Source organism: Oncorhynchus keta, chromosome 29 (genome assembly GCF_023373465.1).
Source record: "Oncorhynchus keta strain PuntledgeMale-10-30-2019 chromosome 29, Oket_V2, whole genome shotgun sequence".
NCBI lineage: Eukaryota > Metazoa > Chordata > Actinopteri > Salmoniformes > Salmonidae > Oncorhynchus > Oncorhynchus keta.
Window position 1 is genome coordinate 14439548 of NC_068449.1, and position 21102 is coordinate 14460649.

General features: G+C 45.2%; 1 protein-coding gene across 5 annotated transcripts in view; it reads left to right on the top strand.

Moving 5' to 3' along the window:
* Positions 1-21102, top strand: part of ush2a (Usher syndrome 2A (autosomal recessive, mild)) — a 504765-nt gene that overhangs the window by 384245 nt on the left and 99418 nt on the right. For all 5 annotated transcript variants that reach the window (XM_052485995.1, XM_052485996.1, XM_052485997.1 and 2 more), the window contains exons 57-60: positions 6305-6528; positions 10402-10735; positions 13016-13213; positions 13291-13445. In XM_052485995.1, coding sequence (XP_052341955.1) covers positions 6305-6528; positions 10402-10735; positions 13016-13213; positions 13291-13445 — 911 coding nt within the window. The remainder of the gene's footprint in view (positions 1-6304; positions 6529-10401; positions 10736-13015; positions 13214-13290; positions 13446-21102) is intronic.

The window sequence follows — 21102 nt, forward strand, 5'->3', positions numbered from 1 at the left end:
TCATCAATCTGAAGATTAGCTACAGCGCTGTGCTGTGCAATGCTGTGTGCGTGTCTATGTGTGTGTCTGCGTGTGTGTGTGTGAGTGTGTACAGAGAGATTGTGTTTCTGTTGAAATACTGATATGAAAATAACTGAAGTTTAGCTTTAGAGGAGATGTCAGACTAGAGTACCTTCTCTCTCTCTCTCTCTCTCTCTCTCTCTCTCTCTCTCTCTCTCTCTCTCTCCTCTCTCTCTCTCTCTCTCTCTCTCTCTCTCTCTCTCTCTCTCTCTCTCTCTCTCTCTCTCTCTCTCTCTCTCTCTCTCTCTCTCTCTCTCTCTCTCTCTCTCTCTCTCTCTCTCTCTCTCTCTCTCTCTCTCTCTCTCAGTTGGAAGGTGAAAGGGATGGAAAGAGGATGGGGGAAGAGGAGACGGGGGAGGTAGGAAAGGACAGATGGATGGAGGGGTTTTGAACAGTCACTGTAAGCACCATTATTACTTAATTATTTCTCTATGTTCTCTCTGTATTGCTGGGAAGGGCCCGTGACTAAGCATTTCACTGTTAGTCTGCACCTGTTGTTTTACCAAGCATGTGACCAATACAATTACATTTGATTTGACCAGGTCACAGTATCAAAGTTCACATTTCCCTGAGGAAGGAATGTGAAGAGGAAGGGAGGGAGGTGGTAAAGATGATTAAACACCCTGTAAATAGCGGAGGGCATCCGGAAGGGAAGTGGAAGAGAAGATAGGACAGGGACGTGTGTGTGTGTTGTGTGTTTGCATGTGTGTGTGTGTGTGTGTACGTGTGTGTGTGAGGGTTGCTGCTGCTGGAGAGGAGAGGAGAAAGCTATTTTGGAAAACTGTTGAGCTGTTTATTTGCAAGTCATTGAAGCTGAAGTGATGCGCCCTGGGAATCGCCACCGAGCCCCGCTCCGCAACAGCTGCCGTCCCTAAGTGAGTTAGCGCGCGTCAGACATCTTTATGTCACGATGGCCCGTGATTTATGCCGCATCGCTCGGCGGAGCCACAGAGCCTGCACACGGCAGCAAGAGAGAATCAGCTGAAGCCATCCGTTTGGCGGCTGAGTGAAAAGAGCGTGTGGATTAATGGCTCTGTCAGAGTTTATATGCGCAAAGAACGAACACTGATTAGATTATTAAGCAATTAGCCATTTATCACCGTGGAACTAGGTAGCCGGGTAATTAAAGTTGTGGTGGTTTACCCACGGAAAGAACGTACCACTCACACAATATTACAGTCACTACCACAGAGATCAGGAACTATAGGAAGAACACAGGACTCACACACTGTTACAGTCACTACCACAGATATCTGGAACTATAGGAAGAACACAGGACTCACACACTGTTACAGTCACTACCACAGATATCTGGAACTATAGGAAGAACACAGGACTCACACACTGTTACAGTCACTACCACAGATATCTGGAACTATAGGAAGAACACAGGACTCACACACTGTTACAGTCACTACCACAGATATCTGGAACTATAGGAAGAACACAGGACTCACACACTGTTACAGTCACTACCACAGATATCTGGAACTATAGGAAGAACACAGGACTCACACACTGTTACAGTCACTACCACAGATATCTGGAACTATAGGAAGAACACAGGACTCACACACTGTTACAGTCACTACCACAGATATCTGGAACTATAGGAAGAACACAGGACTCACACAATATTACAGTCACTACCACAGAGATCTGGAACTATAGGAAGAACACAGGACTCACACACTGTTACAGTCACTACGACAGAGATCTGGAACTATAGGAAGAACACAGGACTCACACACTGTTACAGTCACTACCACAGAGATCAAATCAAATTTATTTATATAGCCCTTCGTACATCAGCTGATATCTCAAAGTGCTGTACAGAAACCCAGCCTAAAACCCCAAACAGCAAGCAATGCAGGTGTAGAAGCACGGTGGCTAGGAAAAACTCCCTAGAAAGGCCAAAACCTAGGAAGAAACCTAGAGAGGAACCAGGCTATGTGGGGTGGCCAGTCCTCTTCTGGCTGTGCCGGGTGGAGATTATAACAGAACATGGCCAAGATGTTCAAATGTTCATAAATGACCAGCATGGTCGAATAAAAGTAAGGCAGAACAGTTGAAACTGGAGCAGCAGCATGGCCAGGTGGACTGGGGACAGCAAGGAGTCATCATGTCAGGTAGTCCTGGGGCATGGTCCTAGGGCTCAGGTCCTCCGAGAGAGAGAAAGAAAGAAGGAGAGAATTAGAGAACGCACACTTAGATTCACACAGGACACCGAATAGGACAGGAGAAGTACTCCAGATATAACAAAAACTGACCCTAGCCCCCCGACACAAACTACTGCAGCATAAATACTGGAGGCTGAGACAGGAGGGGTCAGGAGACACTGTGGCCAAATCCGAGGACACCCCCGGACAGGGCCAAACAGGAAGGATATAACCCCACCCACTTTGCCAAAGCACAGCCCCCACACCACTAGAGGGATATCTTCAACCACCAACCTACCATCCTGAGACAAGGCTGAGTATAGCCCACAAAGATCTCCGCCACGGCACAACCCAAGGGGGAGGGGGGGCAACCCAGACAGGATGACCACATCAGTGAATCAACCCACTCAGGTGATGCACCCCCTCCAGGGACGGCATGAGAGAGCCCCAGTAAGCCAGTGACTCAGCCCCTGTGATAGGGTTGGAGGCAGAGAATCCCAGTGGAGAGAGGGGAACCGGCCAGGCATAGACAGCAAGGGCAGTTCGTTGCTCCAGAGCCTTTCCGTTCACCTTCCCACTCCTGGGCCAGACTACACTCAATCATATGACCCACTGAAGAGATGAGTCTTCAGTAAAGACTTAAAGGTTGAGACCGAGTTTGCGTCTCTGACATGGGTAGGCAGACCGTTCCATAAAAATGGAGCTCTATAGGAGAAAGCCCTGCCTCCAGCTGTTTGCTTAGAAATTATAGGCCTGCGTCTTGTGACCGTAGCGTACGTGTAGGTATGTACGGCAGGACCAAATCAGAGAGATAGGTATGAGCAAACCCATGTAATGCTTTGTAGGTTAGCAGTAAAACCTTGAAATCAGCCCTTGCTTTGACAGGAAGCCAGTGTAGAGAGGCTAGCACTAGAGTAATATGATCAAATGTTTTGGTTCTAGTCAGGATTCTAGCAGCCGTATTTAGCACTAACTGAAGTTTATTTAGTGCTTTATCCGGGTAGCCGGAAAGTAGAGCATTGCAGTAGTCTAACCTAGAAGTGACAAAAGCATGGATTAATTTTTCTGCATCATTTTTGGACAGAAAGTTTTTGATTTTTGCAATATTACGTAGATGGAAAAAAGCTGTCCTCGAAATGGTCTTGATATGTTCTTCAAAAGAGAGATCAGGGTCCAGAGTAACGCCGAGGTCCTTCACAGTTTTATTTGAGACGACTGTACAACCATTAAGATTAATTGTCAGATTCAACAGAAGATCTCTTTGTTTCTTGGGACCTAGAACAAGCATCTCTGTTTTGTCCGAGTTAAATAGTAGAAAGTTTGCAGCCATCCACTTCCTTATGTCTGAAACACATGCTTCTAGCGAGGGCAATTTTGGGGCTTCACCATGTTTCATTGAAATGTACAGCTGTGTGTCATCCGCATAGCAGTGAAAGTTAATGTTATGTTTTCGAATAACATCCCCAAGAGGTAAAATATATAGTGAAAACAATAGTGGTCCTAAAACGGAACCTTGAGGAACACCGACATTTACAGTTGATTTGTCAGAGGACAAACCATTCACAGAGACAAACTGATATCTTTCCGACAGATAAGATCTAAACCAGGCCAGAACATGTCCGTGTAGACCAATTTGGGTTTCCAATCTCTCCAAAAGAATGTGGTGATCGATGGTATCAAAAGCAGCACTAAGGTCTAGGAGCACGAGGACAGATGCAGAGCCTCGGTCCGATGCCATTAAAATGTCATTTACCACCTTCACAAGTGGTAAAGTGCTATGATGGGGTCTAAAACCAGACTGAAGCATTTCGTATACATTGTTTGTCTTCAGGAAGGCAGTGAGTTGCTGCGCAACAGCCTTCTCTAAAATATTTGAGAGGAATGGAAGATTCGATATAGGCCTGGAACTATAGGAAGAACACAGGACTCACACACTGTTACAGTCACTTCAGAGGTCTAGAACTGCAATATAAAGGGGTTCTGTGCTCTGTCAGTTGCTACAGAGGTATGGAACTAATATAGAGGCTTCTGTGTTCTGTTAGAACCACTACAGGTTTTATGACTAATGCAGTAGTAGTTATGTTAGTATAACTAGAGGACATTAGCTCAGTACAGTAGTAGTTATGTCAGTATAACTAGAGGACATTAGGACAGTACAGTAGTAGTTATGGCTGTATGACTAGAGGACATTAGGACAGTACAGTAGTAGTTATGGCTGTATAACTAGAGGACATTAGGACAATACAGTAGTAGTTATGGCTGTATAACTAGAGGACATTAGGACAGTACAGTAGTAGTTATGGCTGTATGACTAGAGGACATTAGGACACTACAGTAGTAGTTATGGCTGTATAACTAGAGGACATTAGGACAGTACAGTAGTAGTTATGGCTTTATAACTAGAGGACATTAGGACAGTACAGTAGTAGTTATGGCTGTATGACTAGAGGACATTAGGACAGTACAGTAGTAGTTATGGCTGTATAACTAGAGGACATTAGGACAGTACAGTAGTAGTTATGGCTGTATGACTAGAGGACATTAGGACAGTACAGTAGTAGTTATGGCTGTATGACTAGAGGACATTAGGACAGTACAGTAGTAGTTATGGCTGTATGACTAGAGGACATTAGGACAGTACAGTAGTAGTTATGGCTGTATGACTAGAGGACATTAGGACAGTACAGTAGTAGTTATGGCTGTATGACTAGAGGACATTAGGACAGTACAGTAGTAGTTATGGCTGTATGACTAGAGGACATTAGGACAGTACAGTAGTAGTTATGGCTGTATAACTAGAGGACATTAGGACAGTACAGTAGTAGTTATGGCTGTATAACTAGAGGACATTAGGACAGTACAGTAGTAGTTATGGCTGTATAACTAGAGGACATTAGGACAGTACAGTAGTAGTTATGGCTGTATGACTAGAGGACATTAGGACAGTACAGTAGTAGTTATGGCTGTATGACTAGAGGACATTAGGACAGTACAGTAGTAGTTATGGCTATATGACTAGAAGACATTAGGACAATACAGTAGTAGTTATGTCTATATGACTAGAGGTCATTAGCTAGTCATGCTTGAGAGTGACAGATGAAGACGAGCAGCGAGCAGAGAAAGGCTTTGTTCTTCCCTCCTTTAGAACATTTTGAGATGAACAGAAGCAATTTTTCCATTTTAACCATGATAGTCAAGGTTAGGGTGTCATGGCAGAGAGACATCACACGTCTTTGTCACAGATACCAGCTCAGGATACAGGCGTATCCCTCCCCCACACTTTAACATTCGACATGCAGCAGCAATGAGGAATAATATTATAGCGTTAAACATCTTTAATGTCCTACGTCGTTCACATTCACGATATCCTTTTAATTCTCTGTGTATGTTGTCACCCGTCCTTGGTGGAGATCCCATATCTGTTTATTTAACCTTTCTTCGTGTAGAGGTGTGTGTCTCTGCTCGCTGTGGTGGAGTCATGTCAGGTGGAGGGTCCATGCTGGTCCAGTCAAACTGCATTAGAAGCACTGCCATTAGAGAGAGGGAGGGAGGGAGGGAGGGAGGGAGGGAGGGACAGAAAGAGCGAAACAAAGATAGAATGTGAGCGAGGCAGGGAGGAAGAGAGAAAGAGAAAAGGAGAGAAAGCTAGGGAGAAATAGGAAGAAGAATAGAGGGATGAAGAGAGTAAGAGAGATGAGAAGAGGCTGACGGACAATGAGCAGAGGAGCGAGGGTTGATGGGTAATGGCGGTGGACGTGTGGCAGCAGGCAGGCTCAGCAACACGCAAACTACACAAATGACGTACACAACGCACGTGTCACAGTTTTGACAACACATTTCAGGGAGTCCCAGGGAGGATGTCTACTGCCACAGAAAGTTAGATACACTGGGATACACACACACAGTCACACACACACACACACACATGCACAGACAGACACACACACAGAAGAAGACACTTTATTTTGATTTGGTTAAGATGGTTAGTTTCAGTGTCAGTCTGATACTGAGTCCTTTTTTCACACATTTGAACTAACGCTTCACTGATTGTGTGTGTGTGTGTGTGTGTGTGTGTGTACCCCAAGGTCTGTCCTGCTGTGGTGAGGACTATTTGAACTCCTCCACATCGCTCTGCTGTGTTGGCCATGATGGTTTTCCTAGAATGCATCCTGCTGGTAACGGAACGGTTCATCTGCAGTGCTGCGGGTCAGAGGTCATCAACCAGGAAGAGGAGTGCTGTAACGGAGTGGGCTACAACCCCCACAGACATGTGTGTGCTGACAAAGTGTCATCTGGACTAGTGAATGAGGTAAGGAGACAGAGTCATCTGTCTATGATGTGTAGGGAGTGGGGATGTTGTATCTGTAGTAGTGTACATACTATACTGTATGTGTCTCTACCTGACTTCTAGAAATAGTTTGTCATTTAGTGTTTTATCAATCATTATTCATGTAATCATTATAAATACAAAAGTATGTGAACACCCCTTCAGATGAGGGGATTTGGCTATTTCAGCCTCACCCGTTGCTGACAGATGTGGAAAATCGAGCACACAGCCATGCAATCTCCATAGATAAACATTGGCAGTAGTTGGCCTTACTGAAGAGCTCAGTGACTTTCAACGTAGTCCAACAAGCCCTGCTAGAGTGAGTGGTGTGAAGCTCGCCGCTATTGGACTCTGGAGCAGTGGAAACACTGTCTCTGGAGTGATGAGTCACGCTTCACCATCTGGCAGTCTGACGGACGAATCTGGATTTGGCGGATGCCAGGAGAACTCTACCTGCTCATCTGTATAGTGCCAACTGTAAAGTTTGTAAAGTTTGGTGGAGGAAGAATAATAAATCTTAACGCTACAGTTTACAATGACCGTTTACAATGACATTATAGATGATTCTGTACTTCCAACTTTGTGGCAACAGTTTGGGGAAGGCCCTTTCCTGTTTCAGCATGAAAATGCCCCCGTGTACAAAGCGAGTCATGATCGGTGTGGAAGAACTTGACTGGCCTGCACAGAGCCCTGACCTCAACCCGATCTATCACCTTTGGGATGAATTGGAACGCCGACTGCGTGACAGGCCTAATCACCAAACATCAGTGCCCAACTTCACTAATGCTCTTGCAGCCAGTCCCCAGATCAATGTTCCAACATCTAGTGGAAAGCCTGTTATAGCAGATAAGGGGGGGACAAACTTCATATTAATGCACATGATTTTGGAATGAGATGTTCGATGAGCAGGTGTCCACATACTTTTGGTCATGTAGTGTATATTGGACTGTGTCGTAGCCATGTGGGATGACAGCAGGTCTGAATGTATATCTATATCTATATCTCTGAACACACACTCCTCAGGAGTCAGGGACCTGAGCCATAGCCCATTTATCAGTTGCTCCCAGGCTGTGATAGTGTGTTCCTATCTCAGCATGAGAGCAAGAAAGGTAAGAGGAGAAGAAGAGAGAGAGAGGAGAGTACTGGGGAGGAACTGTCATTATCTCCTAATGATGTCATTAAGGCAGCAGCCGTGCTACACACGTTCATATACATGTTCACACACATGGCTTCCTGAAGAAACCAACCGGTATATACAGTGCCTTGCGAAAATATTCGGCCCCCTTGAACTTTGCGACCTTTTGCCACATTTCAGGCTTCAAACATAAAGATATAAAACTGTATTTTTTTGTGAAGAATCAACAACAAGTGGGACACAATCATGAAGTGGAACGACATTTATTGGATATTTCTAACTTTTTTAGCAAATCAAAAACTGAAAAATTGGGCGTGCAAAATTATTCAGCCCCTTTACTTTCAGTGCAGCAAACTCTCCAGAAGTTCAGTGAGGATCTCTGAATGATCCAATGTTGACCTAAATGACTAATGATGATAAATACAATCCACCTGTGTGTAATCAACTCTCCGTATAAATGCACCTGCACTGTGATAGTCTCAGAGGTCCGTTAAAAGCGCAGAAAGCATCATGAAGAACAAGGAACACACCAGGCAGGTCCGAGATACTGTTGTGAAGAAGTTTAAAGCTGGATTTGGATACAAAAAGATTTCCCAAGCTTTAAACATCCCAAGGAGCACTGTGCAAGCAATAATATTGAAATGGGAGTATCAGACCACTGCAAATCTACCAAGACCTGGCCGTCCCTCTAAACTTTCAGCTCATACAAGGAGAAGACTGATCAGAGATGCAGCCAAGAGGCCCATGATCACTCTGGATGAACTGCAGAGATCTACAGCTGAGATGGGAGACTCTGTCCATAGGACAACAATCAGTCGTATATTGCACAAATCTGGCCTCTATGGAAGAGTGGCAAGAAGAAAGCCATTTCTTAAAGATATCCATAAAAAGTGTAGTTTAAAGTTTGCCACAAGCCACCTGGGAGACACACCAAACATGTGGAAGAAGGTGCTCTGGTCAGATGAAACCAAAATTGAACTTTTTGGCAACAATGCAAAACGTTATGTTTGGCGTAAAAGCAACACAGCTCATCACCCTGAACACACCATCCCCACTGTCAAACATGGTGGTGGCAGCATCATGGTTTGGGCCTGCTTTTCTTCAGCAGGGACAGGGAAGATGGTTAAAATTGATGGGAAGATGGATGGAGCCAAATACAGGACCATTCTGGAAGAAAACCTGATGGAGTCTGCAAAAGACCTGAGACTGGGACAGAGATTTGTCTTCCAACAAGACAATGATCCAAAACATAAAGCAAAATCTACAATGGAATGGTTCAAAAATAAACATATCCAGGTGTTAGAATGGCCAAGTCAAAGTCCAGACCTTAATCCAATCGAGAATCTGTGGAAAGAACTGAAAACTGCTGTTCACAAATGCTCTCCATCCAACCTCACTGAGCTCGAGCTGTTTTGCAAGGAGGAATGGGAAAAAATGTCAGTCTCTCGATGTGCAAAACTGATAGAGACATACCCCAAGCGACTTGCAGCTGTAATCGCAGCAAAAGGTGGCGCTACAAAGTATTAACTTAAGGGGGCTGAATAATTTTGCACGCCCGATTTCAGTTTTTGATTTGTTAAAAAAGTTTGAAATATCCGATAAATGTCATGCCACTTCATGATTGTGTCCCACTTGTTGTTGATTCTTCACAAAAAAAATACAGTTTTATATCTTTATGTTTGAAGCCTGAAATGTGGCAAAAGGTCGCAAAGTTCAAGGGGGCCGAATACTTTCGCAAGGCACTGTACATACCATACCTGTAACGGCGTTCGTCTGTTGAGTCGGACCAAAATGCGGCGTGCTGGTTACTCATGTTCTTTAATGAAAATTGAACGATACATGAAATAACTAAATATACAAAACAACAAACAAAACAACAAACAAACCGCAAAAACCTATACAGCCTATCTTGTGACAGGAACAATCACCCACAAACACACAGTGAAACCCAGGCTACCTAAATATGGTTCCCCATCAGAGACAACGAGAATCACCTGACTCTGATTGAGAACCGCCTCAGGCAGCCATAGACTATGCTAGACAACCCTACTCAACCACAATCCCAATACCTACTAAACCCCAATACAAAAACCCACCAAAATAAACCCATGTCACACACTGGCCTGACCAAATAAATAAAGAAAACCAAAATACTAAGACCAAGGCGTGACAATACCATGGCTTAGTTACAGTTAATGGTAACAGACAGAAACACACATACTGTATATACAGTCATACGAATACTAGATACAAATATGGATCAGAAGTCCCCACATGGATAGGAGATGGATATTTTAGGCTTAGAGGTTATGGTTAGTTTTAAAATTTGTTTAGGTTTAGGGTTAGGAGTTAGACTTAGGTTCAGGGTTAGTGCTTGAGGTTAGGGTTAAAGTTAGGTTAAGGGTTAGGAGTTAGACTTAGGTTCAGGGTTAGTGTTTGAGGTTAGGGTTAAAGTTAGGTTAAGGGTTAGGGGTTAGACTTAGGTTCAGGGTTAGTGTTTGGGGTTAGAGTTAAAGTTAGGTTAAGGGTTAGGGGTTAGACTTAGGTTCAGGGTTAGTGTTTGGGGTTAGCGTTAAAGTTAGGTTAAGGGTCAGGGTTAGGGGTTAGGGAAATAGGATTTTGAATGGGAATAAATTGTTATGTCCCCACAAGGATATTAAAACAAACGTTGTGTGTGTGCATTCTGTATGCCTAACTGCGGTGTGTTGTCTCCTTTCCAGGCCCAGTGTTTTCCCAGTACTCTGTGTTCAGTTTCTGCTGCCTCCACAGCCTACTGTGGGTCCTGTTCCTTCAACCTGTCTCTCTACATCTGTACCTGGGTCCTCACTACACACACACTCCACACCACACACACACCTGAAACCACAATGCTAAACTCACCGCAAACTACACACTCACTCATAACCTCACACACCCCCCTGACCTCACACACCCCCCTGACCTCACACCCCCCCATGACCGCACACACTCCTTTGGAACAGTCTGATCCAGCCCTCTGCTCCTCCCAAGAAGATTTGATCTACAGTGGAGTGGCCAATAGATACAGCTACACAGGTATGACTACTAGCCAATAGATACAGCTACACAGGTATGACTACTAGCCAATAGATACAGCTACACAGGTATGACTACTAGCCAATAGATACAGCTACACAGGTATGACTACTAGCCAATAGATACAGCTACACAGGTATGACTACTAGCCAATAGATACAGCTACACAGGTATGACTACTAGCCAATAGATACAGCTACACAGGTATGACTACTAGCCAATAGATACAGCTACACAGGTATGACTACTAGCCAATAGATACAGCTACACAGGTATGACTACTGGCCAATAGATACAGCTACACAGGTATGACAACTGTACATTACATTCAACACTACAACTTCATTAGCACCCTCAGTGGTTATTTAGAGTAGCTTTAGTCTTGACCAATCAGAAACAACCTTACTGAGCAAGTTGTAGCTGTGGCAACAAATACATGATTGTGTAAATTCACGTGACATTGGAGACCAATGCATATTCCATGACATTCCACGCTCACACTAAAACGTGCTGAAACAGCTGCTTGTTTGCTAATTGCTGTAAGTCTCCGGTGGGTGGTGTCGTGGGCCTGCGAGCACCTCTGTATCATTACAACTTTAAGATGGCCATTTAAACACCACTTGAGGTCTCACTCTTATTTATCTGGCCGGAGGGAGTGAGGGAGTGTGTGTGTGTGTGTGTGTGTGTGTGTGTGTGTGTGTGTGTGTGTGTGTGTGTGTGTGTGTGTGTGTGTGTGTGTGTGTGTGTGTGTGTGTGTGTGTGTGTGTGTGTGTGTGTGTGTGTGTGTGTGCGTCTGCGTGTGTGTGTGTGTGTGTGTGTGTGTGTACTCTTTCTGCACATTATTTATTTGGTTAGTTACGTCTGTTTAATCAAGACTAATGGTAGTTTGCGGGGTGGAGGGTGTGTGAGTGTTGGCATTGTGTGGAGGAAAGGAGAGAGAGTGATTCTAGTCAACGCTGTGACACCATCTGGGCAGAGGAACATAAAGCTGTCGCTGCCCCGCCATCCACCAGATGTTTCACACACACACACACACACACACACACACACACACACACACACACACACACACACACACACACACACACACACACACACACACACACACACACACACACACCAACTCAAACTGCAAACACACACAACGCTTTCATACCACAGAAACACATGCAAACACCTCATACACACATCTTACACACCACACATCCACTACTAACCTCAGTTTAACCACATACACTTAAGATAAAAATGAGCCACGTTGGCTGCAATGCAAACTAATGATTAAAATCACCAATGTCCGGGTTTCACAGAAATACAAACACAACATTGCCACGAGAGATGGGCAATATGGACAAAAAGTCAAATTGCGATCAATGTAACTGTTTTACTCGATAAAGATAAATACAACAATACATTTTACTTTACATTAGCAGCAGGGCTCTAGACAATTATTTTCCAGTGCCAAGTAAGACAACTGTGATGGTAGCCTATGATTAAAAAGGTCAGCTATTTCATGAAACATATCCAGGGAATTCATGATAGATATTTTAATGTGCAACCTGTCAAAATAGGATCCAGAATGATCAGATGTATTACTTATGATCAAATAATGTTTTTACAACAATCTACAGGAACGTTGTGTAGTAAAATCACTGAACATGACTGACATGAGCAAAATTCTTGGGTAAGAGGAAGGCGATGTCGGTGCCTGTAATTTTGGGATTATCGTCCCAGCTCTAACACACAAACACAGCATTGCAAATAGTGTCCAGGGTATACTGCTCTAAACTGGGACTTGTATTAATGCTGGCATGGGACTTTGTTTATGGCCACTGCTCTTGCTAACAGAGGAAATGTTTGCGTTTGCTTTCCGTAAAGCTCTCCTGTAAGGGATCTAGCTCACATATGTTCACAGTCAAGATGTACGCATAAGGAGTACTTTTGACTGTGTGTGTGTGTGTGTGTGTGTGTGTGTGTGTGTGTGTGTGTGTGTGTGTGCGTGCGTGCGTGCGTGCGTGCGTGCGTGCGTGCGTGCGTGTGTGTGTGTGTGTGTGTGTGTGTTTATGTGTGTTTATGTGTTTGAGTGTATACTCCCCATGAGACAGCATAACTTGACTTTTACAGTCATGTTGCTGAATCTTTTATATGGCCTTTTTTGTACTGCTACTTTCTGTGTCATGTGTCTTCTCTTGTTACTTCACTATTGGCCACTGATTCTGGTTATGACCTGGTTATTACTTGGGTATTACTGTTTATAACTGGTTATAACAATATTCCCAGACTCAGACTTGGAGCCTTATACTACCTATGAGTACAGAGTATCGGCCTGGAACAGTTATGGGCGTGGCTACAGCAACGTCACTGTGGTGACAACCAATGAGGACACGCCCTGGGGAGTGGCCCCGCCCCACTGGAGTCGCCTCGGCGACCATGATGACGTCGTACAACTACATTGGCAGGCTCCCGCCAAGCCCAATGGTAAGCTTCGACAACACAGAACACACACACACACACACATTTGTGCTTTCTCATTGGTCTGTTTCCCGTTCCACCAGGTGACATCAGCCACTACGTGGTGCTGCGTGATGGACAGGAGCGTTACCGAGGAGACGAGAGGAGCTTTACAGATGTGGGTGGGATCCGTCCGTTCCAGGAGTACGGGTACTGGCTCCGGGCCTGTAACACCGCCGGCTGCACCGACAGCTCACAGGTGGGCCGCCTCACCTCTAAACTCTGACTTGTTGACCCTTCAACACTGACCTGTCAATGTGCTGCATGACGCAGGATGTGCCTGAATAGGATCCTCTTTAGCCTGGCCCAAACTAGTGCACCATATAGGGGACCTGTCAATGTGCTGCATGATGCAGGATGTGCCTGAATAGGATCCTCTTTAGCCTGGCCCAAACTAGTGCACCATATAGGGGACCTGTCAATGTGCTGCATGATGCAGGATGTGCCTGAATAGGATCCTCTTTAGCCTGGCCCAAACTAGTGCACCATATAGGGGACCTGTCAATGTGCTGCATGATGCAGGAGGTGCCTGAATAGGATCCTCTTTAACCTGGCCCAAACTAGTGCACCATATAGGGGACCTGTCAATGTGCTGCATGATGCAGGATGTGCCTGAATAGGATCCTCTTTAGCCTGGCCCAAAGTAGTGCACTATATAGGGGACCTGTCAATGTGCTGCATGATGCAGGAGGTGCCTGAATAGGATCCTCTTTAGCCTGGCCCAAAGTAGTGCACTATATAGGGGACCTGTCAATATGCTGCATGACGCAGGAGGTGCCTGAATAGGATCCTCTTTAGCCTGGCCCAAACTAATGCACTATATAGGGGACCTGTCAATATGCTGCATGACGCAGGAGGTGCCTGAATAGGATCCTCTTTAGCCTGGCCCAAACTAATGCACTATATAGGGGACCTGTCAATATGCTGCATGATGCAGGAGGTGCCTGAATAGGATCCTCTTTAGCCTGGCCCAAACTAATGCACTATATAGGGGACCTGTCAATATGCTGCATGACGCAGGAGGTGCCTGAATAGGATCCTCTTTAGCCTGGCCCAAACTAATGCACTATATAGGGGACCTGTCAATATGCTGCATGACGCAGGAGGTGCCTGAATAGGATCCTCTTTAGCCTGGCCCAAACTAATGCACTATATAGGGGACCTGTCAATGTGCTGCATGATGCAGGATGTGCCTGAATAGGATCCTGTTTAGCCTGGCCCAAACTAATGCACCATATAGGGGACCTGTCAATGTGCTGCATGATGCAGGAGGTGCCTGAATAGGATCCTCTTTAGCCTGGCCCAAACTAATGCACTATATAGGGGACCTGTCAATGTGCTGCATGATGCAGGAGGTGCCTGAATAGGATCCTCTTTAGCCTGGCCCAAACTAATGCACTATATAGGGGACCTGTCAATGTGCTGCATGATGCAGGAGGTGCCTGAATAGGATCCTCTTTAGCCTGGCCCAAACTAATGCACTATATAGGGGATCTGTCAATATGCTGCATGATGCAGGAGGTGCCTGAATAGGATCCTCTTTAGCCTGGCCCAAACTAATGCACTATATAGGGGACCTGTCAATATGCTGCATGATGCAGGAGGTGCCTGAATAGGATCCTCTTTAGCCTGGCCCAAACTAATGCACTATATAGGGGACCTGTCAATATGCTGCATGATGCAGGAGGTGCCTGAATAGGATCCTCTTTAGCCTGGCCCAAACTAATGCACTATATAGGGGACCTGTCAATGTGCTGCATGATGCAGGAGGTGCCTGAATAGGATCCTCTTTAGCCTGGCCCAAACTAATGCACTATATAGGGGACCTGTCAATATGCTGCATGATGCAGGAGGTGCCTGAATAGGATCCTCTTTAGCCTGGCCCAAAGTAGTGCACTATATAGGGGACCTGTCAATATGCTGCATGACGCAGGAGGTGCCTGAATAGGATCCTCTTTAGCCTGGCCCAAACTAATGCACTATATAGGGGACCTGTCAATATGCTGCATGACGCAGGAGGTGCCTGAATAGGATCCTCTTTAGCCTGGCCCAAACTAATGCACTATATAGGGGACCTGTCAATATGCTGCATGACGCAGGAGGTGCCTGAATAGGATCCTCTTTAGCCTGGCCCAAACTAATGCACTATATAGGGGACCTGTCAATGTGCTGCATGATGCAGGATGTGCCTGAATAGGATCCTCTTTAGCCTGGCCCAAACTAATGCACCATATAGGGGACCTGTCAATGTGCTGCATGATGCAGGAGGTGCCTGAATAGGATCCTCTTTAGCCTGGCCCAAACTAATGCACTATATAGGGGACCTGTCAATGTGCTGCATGATGCAGGAGGTGCCTGAATAGGATCCTCTTTAGCCTGGCCCAAACTAATGCACTATATAGGGGACCTGTCAATGTGCTGCATGATGCAGGAGGTGCCTGAATAGGATCCTCTTTAGCCTGGCCCAAACTAATGCACTATATAGGGGACCTGTCAATATGCTGCATGATGCAGGAGGTGCCTGAATAGGATCCTCTTTAGCCTGGCCCAAACTAATGCACTATATAGGGGACCTGTCAATGTGCTGCATGATGCAGGAGGTGCCTGAATAGGATCCTCTTTAGCCTGGCCCAAACTAATGCACTATATAGGGGACCTGTCAATGTGCTGCATGATGCAGGAGGTGCCTGAATAGGATCCTCTTTAGCCTGGCCCAAACTAATGCACTATATAGGGACCTGTCAATATGCTGCATGATGCAGGAGGTGCCTGAATAGGATCCTCTTTAACCTGGCCCAAACTAATGCACTATATAGGGGACCTGTCAATATGCTGCATGATGCAGGATGTGCCTGAATAGGATCCTCTTTAGCCTGGCCCAAACTAATGCACTATATAGGGGACAAAGTGCTATTTCAGACAAAGCCACGGAGGTGCCTGAATAGGATCCTCTTTAGCCTGGCCCAAACTAATGCACTATATAGGGGACCTGTCAATGTGCTGCATGATGCAGGAGGTGCCTGAATAGGATCCTCTTTAGCCTGGCCCAAACTAATGCACTATATAGGGGACCTGTCAATATGCTGCATGATGCAGGAGGTGCCTGAATAGGATCCTCTTTAGCCTGGCCCAAACTAATGCACTATATAGGGGACCTGTCAATATGCTGCATGATGCAGGAGGTGCCTGAATAGGATCCTCTTTAGCCTGGCCCAAACTAATGCACTATATAGGGGACCTGTCAATATGCTGCATGATGCAGGAGGTGCCTGAATAGGATCCTCTTTAGCCTGGCCCAAACTAATGCACTATATAGGGGACCTGTCAATGTGCTGCATGATGCAGGAGGTGCCTGAATAGGATCCTCTTTAGCCTGGCCCAAACTAATGCACTATATAGGGGACCTGTCAATGTGCTGCATGATGCAGGAGGTGCCTGAATAGGATCCTCTTTAGCCTGGCCCAAACTAATGCACTATATAGGGGACCTGTCAATATGCTGCATGATGCAGGAGGTGCCTGAATAGGATCCTCTTTAACCTGGCCCAAACTAATGCACTATATAGGGGACCTGTCAATATGCTGCATGATGCAGGATGTGCCTGAATAGGATCCTCTTTAGCCTGGCCCAAACTAATGCACTATATAGGGGACAAAGTGCTATTTCAGACAAAGCCACGTTCCCATATTCTTCACCTCAGAGGTCACATGGTTCTGCCTTCTTCCCTCTAGTTCATATCTACTTCAACCCTGACCTGGGATGTGTTCAGGAAGGTGAAACATTCAGCACTGCATTACATAAAGACACTACTGTTGGTTAACCTCGTCAAGATAAGGGAATGGTGTCTGTTCTATTAGCTTGCATTTCTAATTCTATCTTCAAGGCTCCGATGGTTTCATGCACCTGAGTGTGAAGTTAAGTCTATTTTACAGTAGTGGAACACTTCATTTTACACTAGATTATCCCTCAATATGACCGCCTCTTGATGACTGTAAAGATAACCAGGGCTTCATTGAACCAGCCAGCTGAAGCACTTGAGAGGAAGCAAGGTGGACCCTTAATGTAGAGAGAGAAGCCAAACTCTTTTTCTGAATCAAATCTGATCGATCCTTCCTCAAATAATATAACTTTGCTTCATACTTGATATTATGGTTGTGACTACATTTCACAGTACATAGTCCCCCCCCTAGGGTGTCTCTTGTTTGCGTTTGTGGTTGTGTTCACGTGTGTATCTTATGTTTCATTATGAAGTGTGTTTATGTAGATTAGGTTGATGTGTTATGGTTGATTTCCTACAGACAGAGACAAGGATAACAGACCATGACCTATAGTGTAGGCGGTGAAAAGCACGGTGTATTCATGTCTGAACCCATGTTATTTGGCCAGTTGGGCTCTCTCTTTATTTCTCTCCCTCTTCCTCTCTCTCTCTCTCTCTCTCTCTCTCTCTCTCTCTCTCTCTCTCTCTCTCTCTCTCTCTCTCTCTCTCTCTCTCTCTCTCTCTCTCTCTCTCTCTCTCTCTCTCTCTCTCTGGTGGGTTCAGGAGTGCTGAGCAGACATGATATTCCTGATAGCAGCTTAATGGCTTGAGAACAGAGGCCCAGCTATCTCTCTGGGACTCCACTGATATCACACAATAATTAATTTCTTGGGCTTATAGGTGATGAAAGCCCAGATGAAAACTGTCTTTCTGGCTTTTGGCTAATTTTAGATCTAATTATGTTGCTAACAGCACACTCTTCTGTCTGGAGACTGGCCCTGTACACAAACCCCTGGACTGACAGAAAGAGAGGTAGGTAGGTAGGGAGACAGAGAGTGGTCTAGAACAAGCCTGCACACACGTACACACACAGCGGCCCTGAGTGAGTGAGGTGGATTAGTTTGTACACCTGTTTGGATTGGCCAAACAGTCCCAATTATGGCCTAACCCAAGCTAAACCAATACACAACCACATCAATTACACACACACACTGGAGCTTGCTGCTATGACGACAGAATACACTGATGTAATCTGGTCATTCACTTAACGATGGTCCTTCATCCCTCCCTTGCTCCCTCCAGAGACCAGAGAGAGACCAGAGAGGGGAGGTAGAGAGAGACCAGAGAGGGGAGATAGAGAGAGATGGGGGTAGAGAGAGACCAGCGAGGGGGAGGTAGAGAGAGACCAGAGAGGGAGAGGTAGAGAGACATGGGGGGCAGAGAGAAAGAAAAAGAGAGAGAGAAAGTGCAGGGAAGAGAAAGAGAGAGATGGAAGAGAGAGAGAAAGTGCAGGGAAGAGAAAGAGAGAGAAAGAGAGAGAGAGAGAGAGAAAGTGCAGGGAAGAGAAAGAGAGAGATGGAGGAGAGAGAAAGAGAGAGAGAGAGAAAGTGCAGGGAAGAGAAAGAGAGAGATGGAAGTGAGAGAGAGAGAGAAAGTGCAGGGAAGAGAAAGAGAGAGATGGAAGAGAGAGAGAGAGAGAGAGAGAAAAGTGCAGGGAAGAGAAAGAGAGAGATGGAAGAGAGAGAGAGAGAAAGTGCAGGGAAGAGAAAGAGAGAGATGGAAGAGAGAGAAAGAGAGAGAGAGAGAAAGTGCAGGGAAGAGAAAGAGAGAGATGGAAGAGAGAGAGAGAGAAAGTGCAGGGAAGAGAAAGAGAGAGATGGAAGAGAGAGAAAGAGAGAGAGAGAGAGAAAGTGCAGGGAAGAGAAAGAGAGAGATGGAAGAGAGAAAGAGAGAGAGAGAGAGAAAGTGCAGGGAAGAGAAAGAGAGAGATGGAAAAGAGAGAAAGAGATCAAGTGCAGGGAAGAGAAAGAGTCAGAGATGGGGGAGGTGTGAGAGATAGAAAGAGATAGAAAGGGAGAAGAGGGAGAAAGATAGACCAGGGAGAGGGTAAGTGAAGAGAATGGAAAGGGTCAGAGAGAGAAGGAGAAAGGGGGTGATGGGGAAAAGGGAGAAACAGAGAAGAATTGAATGTAACAAAGGGAGGGATGGGAGGAAGGAGGGGGAGAACAGCGTGGTAACTAGGTGTTGTGGTCTTGTCCTAATAGTGTGTCAGGGTGTGGGACAGCAGAGGGAAACAGTAGTGACATTCTATTAGACCAGGATATCCCTGCTACCATGAGGACCAGATTGCCAGGTAATTCTCTTTGCTCACTCGACAGTCACTAAACGTTCACACCGGGTGTAAAGTTTACACACTTTGTTTGGTGTTGTTGTTGTTGTTTCCCCTTTGAATTGAGTCATTTAGCACATATTCTCATCCAGAGCAACTGGCTGGTCAGATACAACCGTATATCATTTCAGCCTTGCAAATAGTAAAACCTTCAAATGCTGCTGTAGTGCAGCTGGTTCAATGCCTGGGTCAATCACTCTCCTCTTTCCTTGATTGCTCTCTTATCTATCTCCCCTCTGGTTCCGTCATGTCTTTATAGACCAGGGAAATACACACGGAAAGTGGAATTCTACTCCCCTTTTTAAATAATATTTACACTACCAAAAAGTTTTGACACACCTACTCATTCAAGTTTTTTTTTCAAAAACTATTTTCTATCAAAACTATGAAATAACATATATGAAATCATGTAGTAATGAAAAAAGTGTTAAACAAATCCAAATATACTTTATATGTGAGATTCTTCAAATCGCCACCCTTTGCCTTCATGACAGCTTTGCACACTCTTGGCATTCTCTCAACCAGCTTCATAAGGTAGTCGCCTGGAATGCATTTCAATTAACAGATGTGCCTTGTTAAAAGTTCATTTGTGGAATTTCTTTCCTTCTTAATGTGTTTGAGCCAATCAGTTGTGTTATGACAAGGTAGGGGTGGTATGCAGAAAATAGCCCTATTTGTTAAAAGACCAAGTCCATATTATGGCAAGAACAGCTGAAATAAGCAAAGAGAAATGACAGTCCATCATTACTTTAAGACATGAAGGTCAGTCAATCTGGAACAAGTGTAGTCGCAAAATCCATCAAGAGCTATGATGACACTGGCTCTCATGAAGACCACCACAGGAATGGAAGACCCAGAGTGAGAAGACTGTGTGAATCAGGCCTTCGTGGTCGAATTGCTGCAAAGAAACCACTACTAAAGGACACCAATAAGAAGAATACTTGCTTGGGCCAAGAAACACGAGTCCAAATTGGAGGTTTTGGTTCCAACCACCGTGTCTTTGTGAGACGTGGTGCGGGTGAATGGATGATCTCCGCATGTGTATTTCCCACAGTAAAGCATGGAGGAGGAGGTGTGATGGTGTGGGGGTGCTTTGGTGGTGACACTGTCTGTGATTTATTTAGAATTCAAGGCACACTTAACCAAATCAAATCAAACTGTATTTGTCACATGCAAGTGTGGACCTTACCGTGAAATGCTTACTTACAAGCCCTTAACCAACAGAGCAGTTCAAAAAGAAGAAAATATTTACCAAATAGACTCAAGTAAAAAATAATCCAAAGTTACACAATAACATAACTATAAGGCTATATACAGGGGGTACCGGTACCGAGTCAGTGTGCGGGGGTACAGGTTAGAGGTCATTTGTACATGTAGGTAGGGGTGAAGTTACTATGCATAGATAATAAACAGCGAGTTGCAGCAGTGTAAAAAGTAATAGTCTGGGTGGCCATTTGATTCATTGTTCAGCAGTCTTATGGCTTGGGGGTAGAAGCTGTAAAGGAGCCTTTTGGTCCTAGACTTGGCGCTCCGGTACCGCTTACCGTGCGTTAGCAGAGAAAACAGTCTAGGACTTGGGTGACTGGAGTCTCTGACAATTTTATGGGCCTTCCTCTGACACTGACTATTATCTAGGTCCTGGAGTGCAGGAAGCTTGGCCCCAGTGATGTACTGGGCAGTACACAGTACTTTCTGTAGCACCTTACGGTC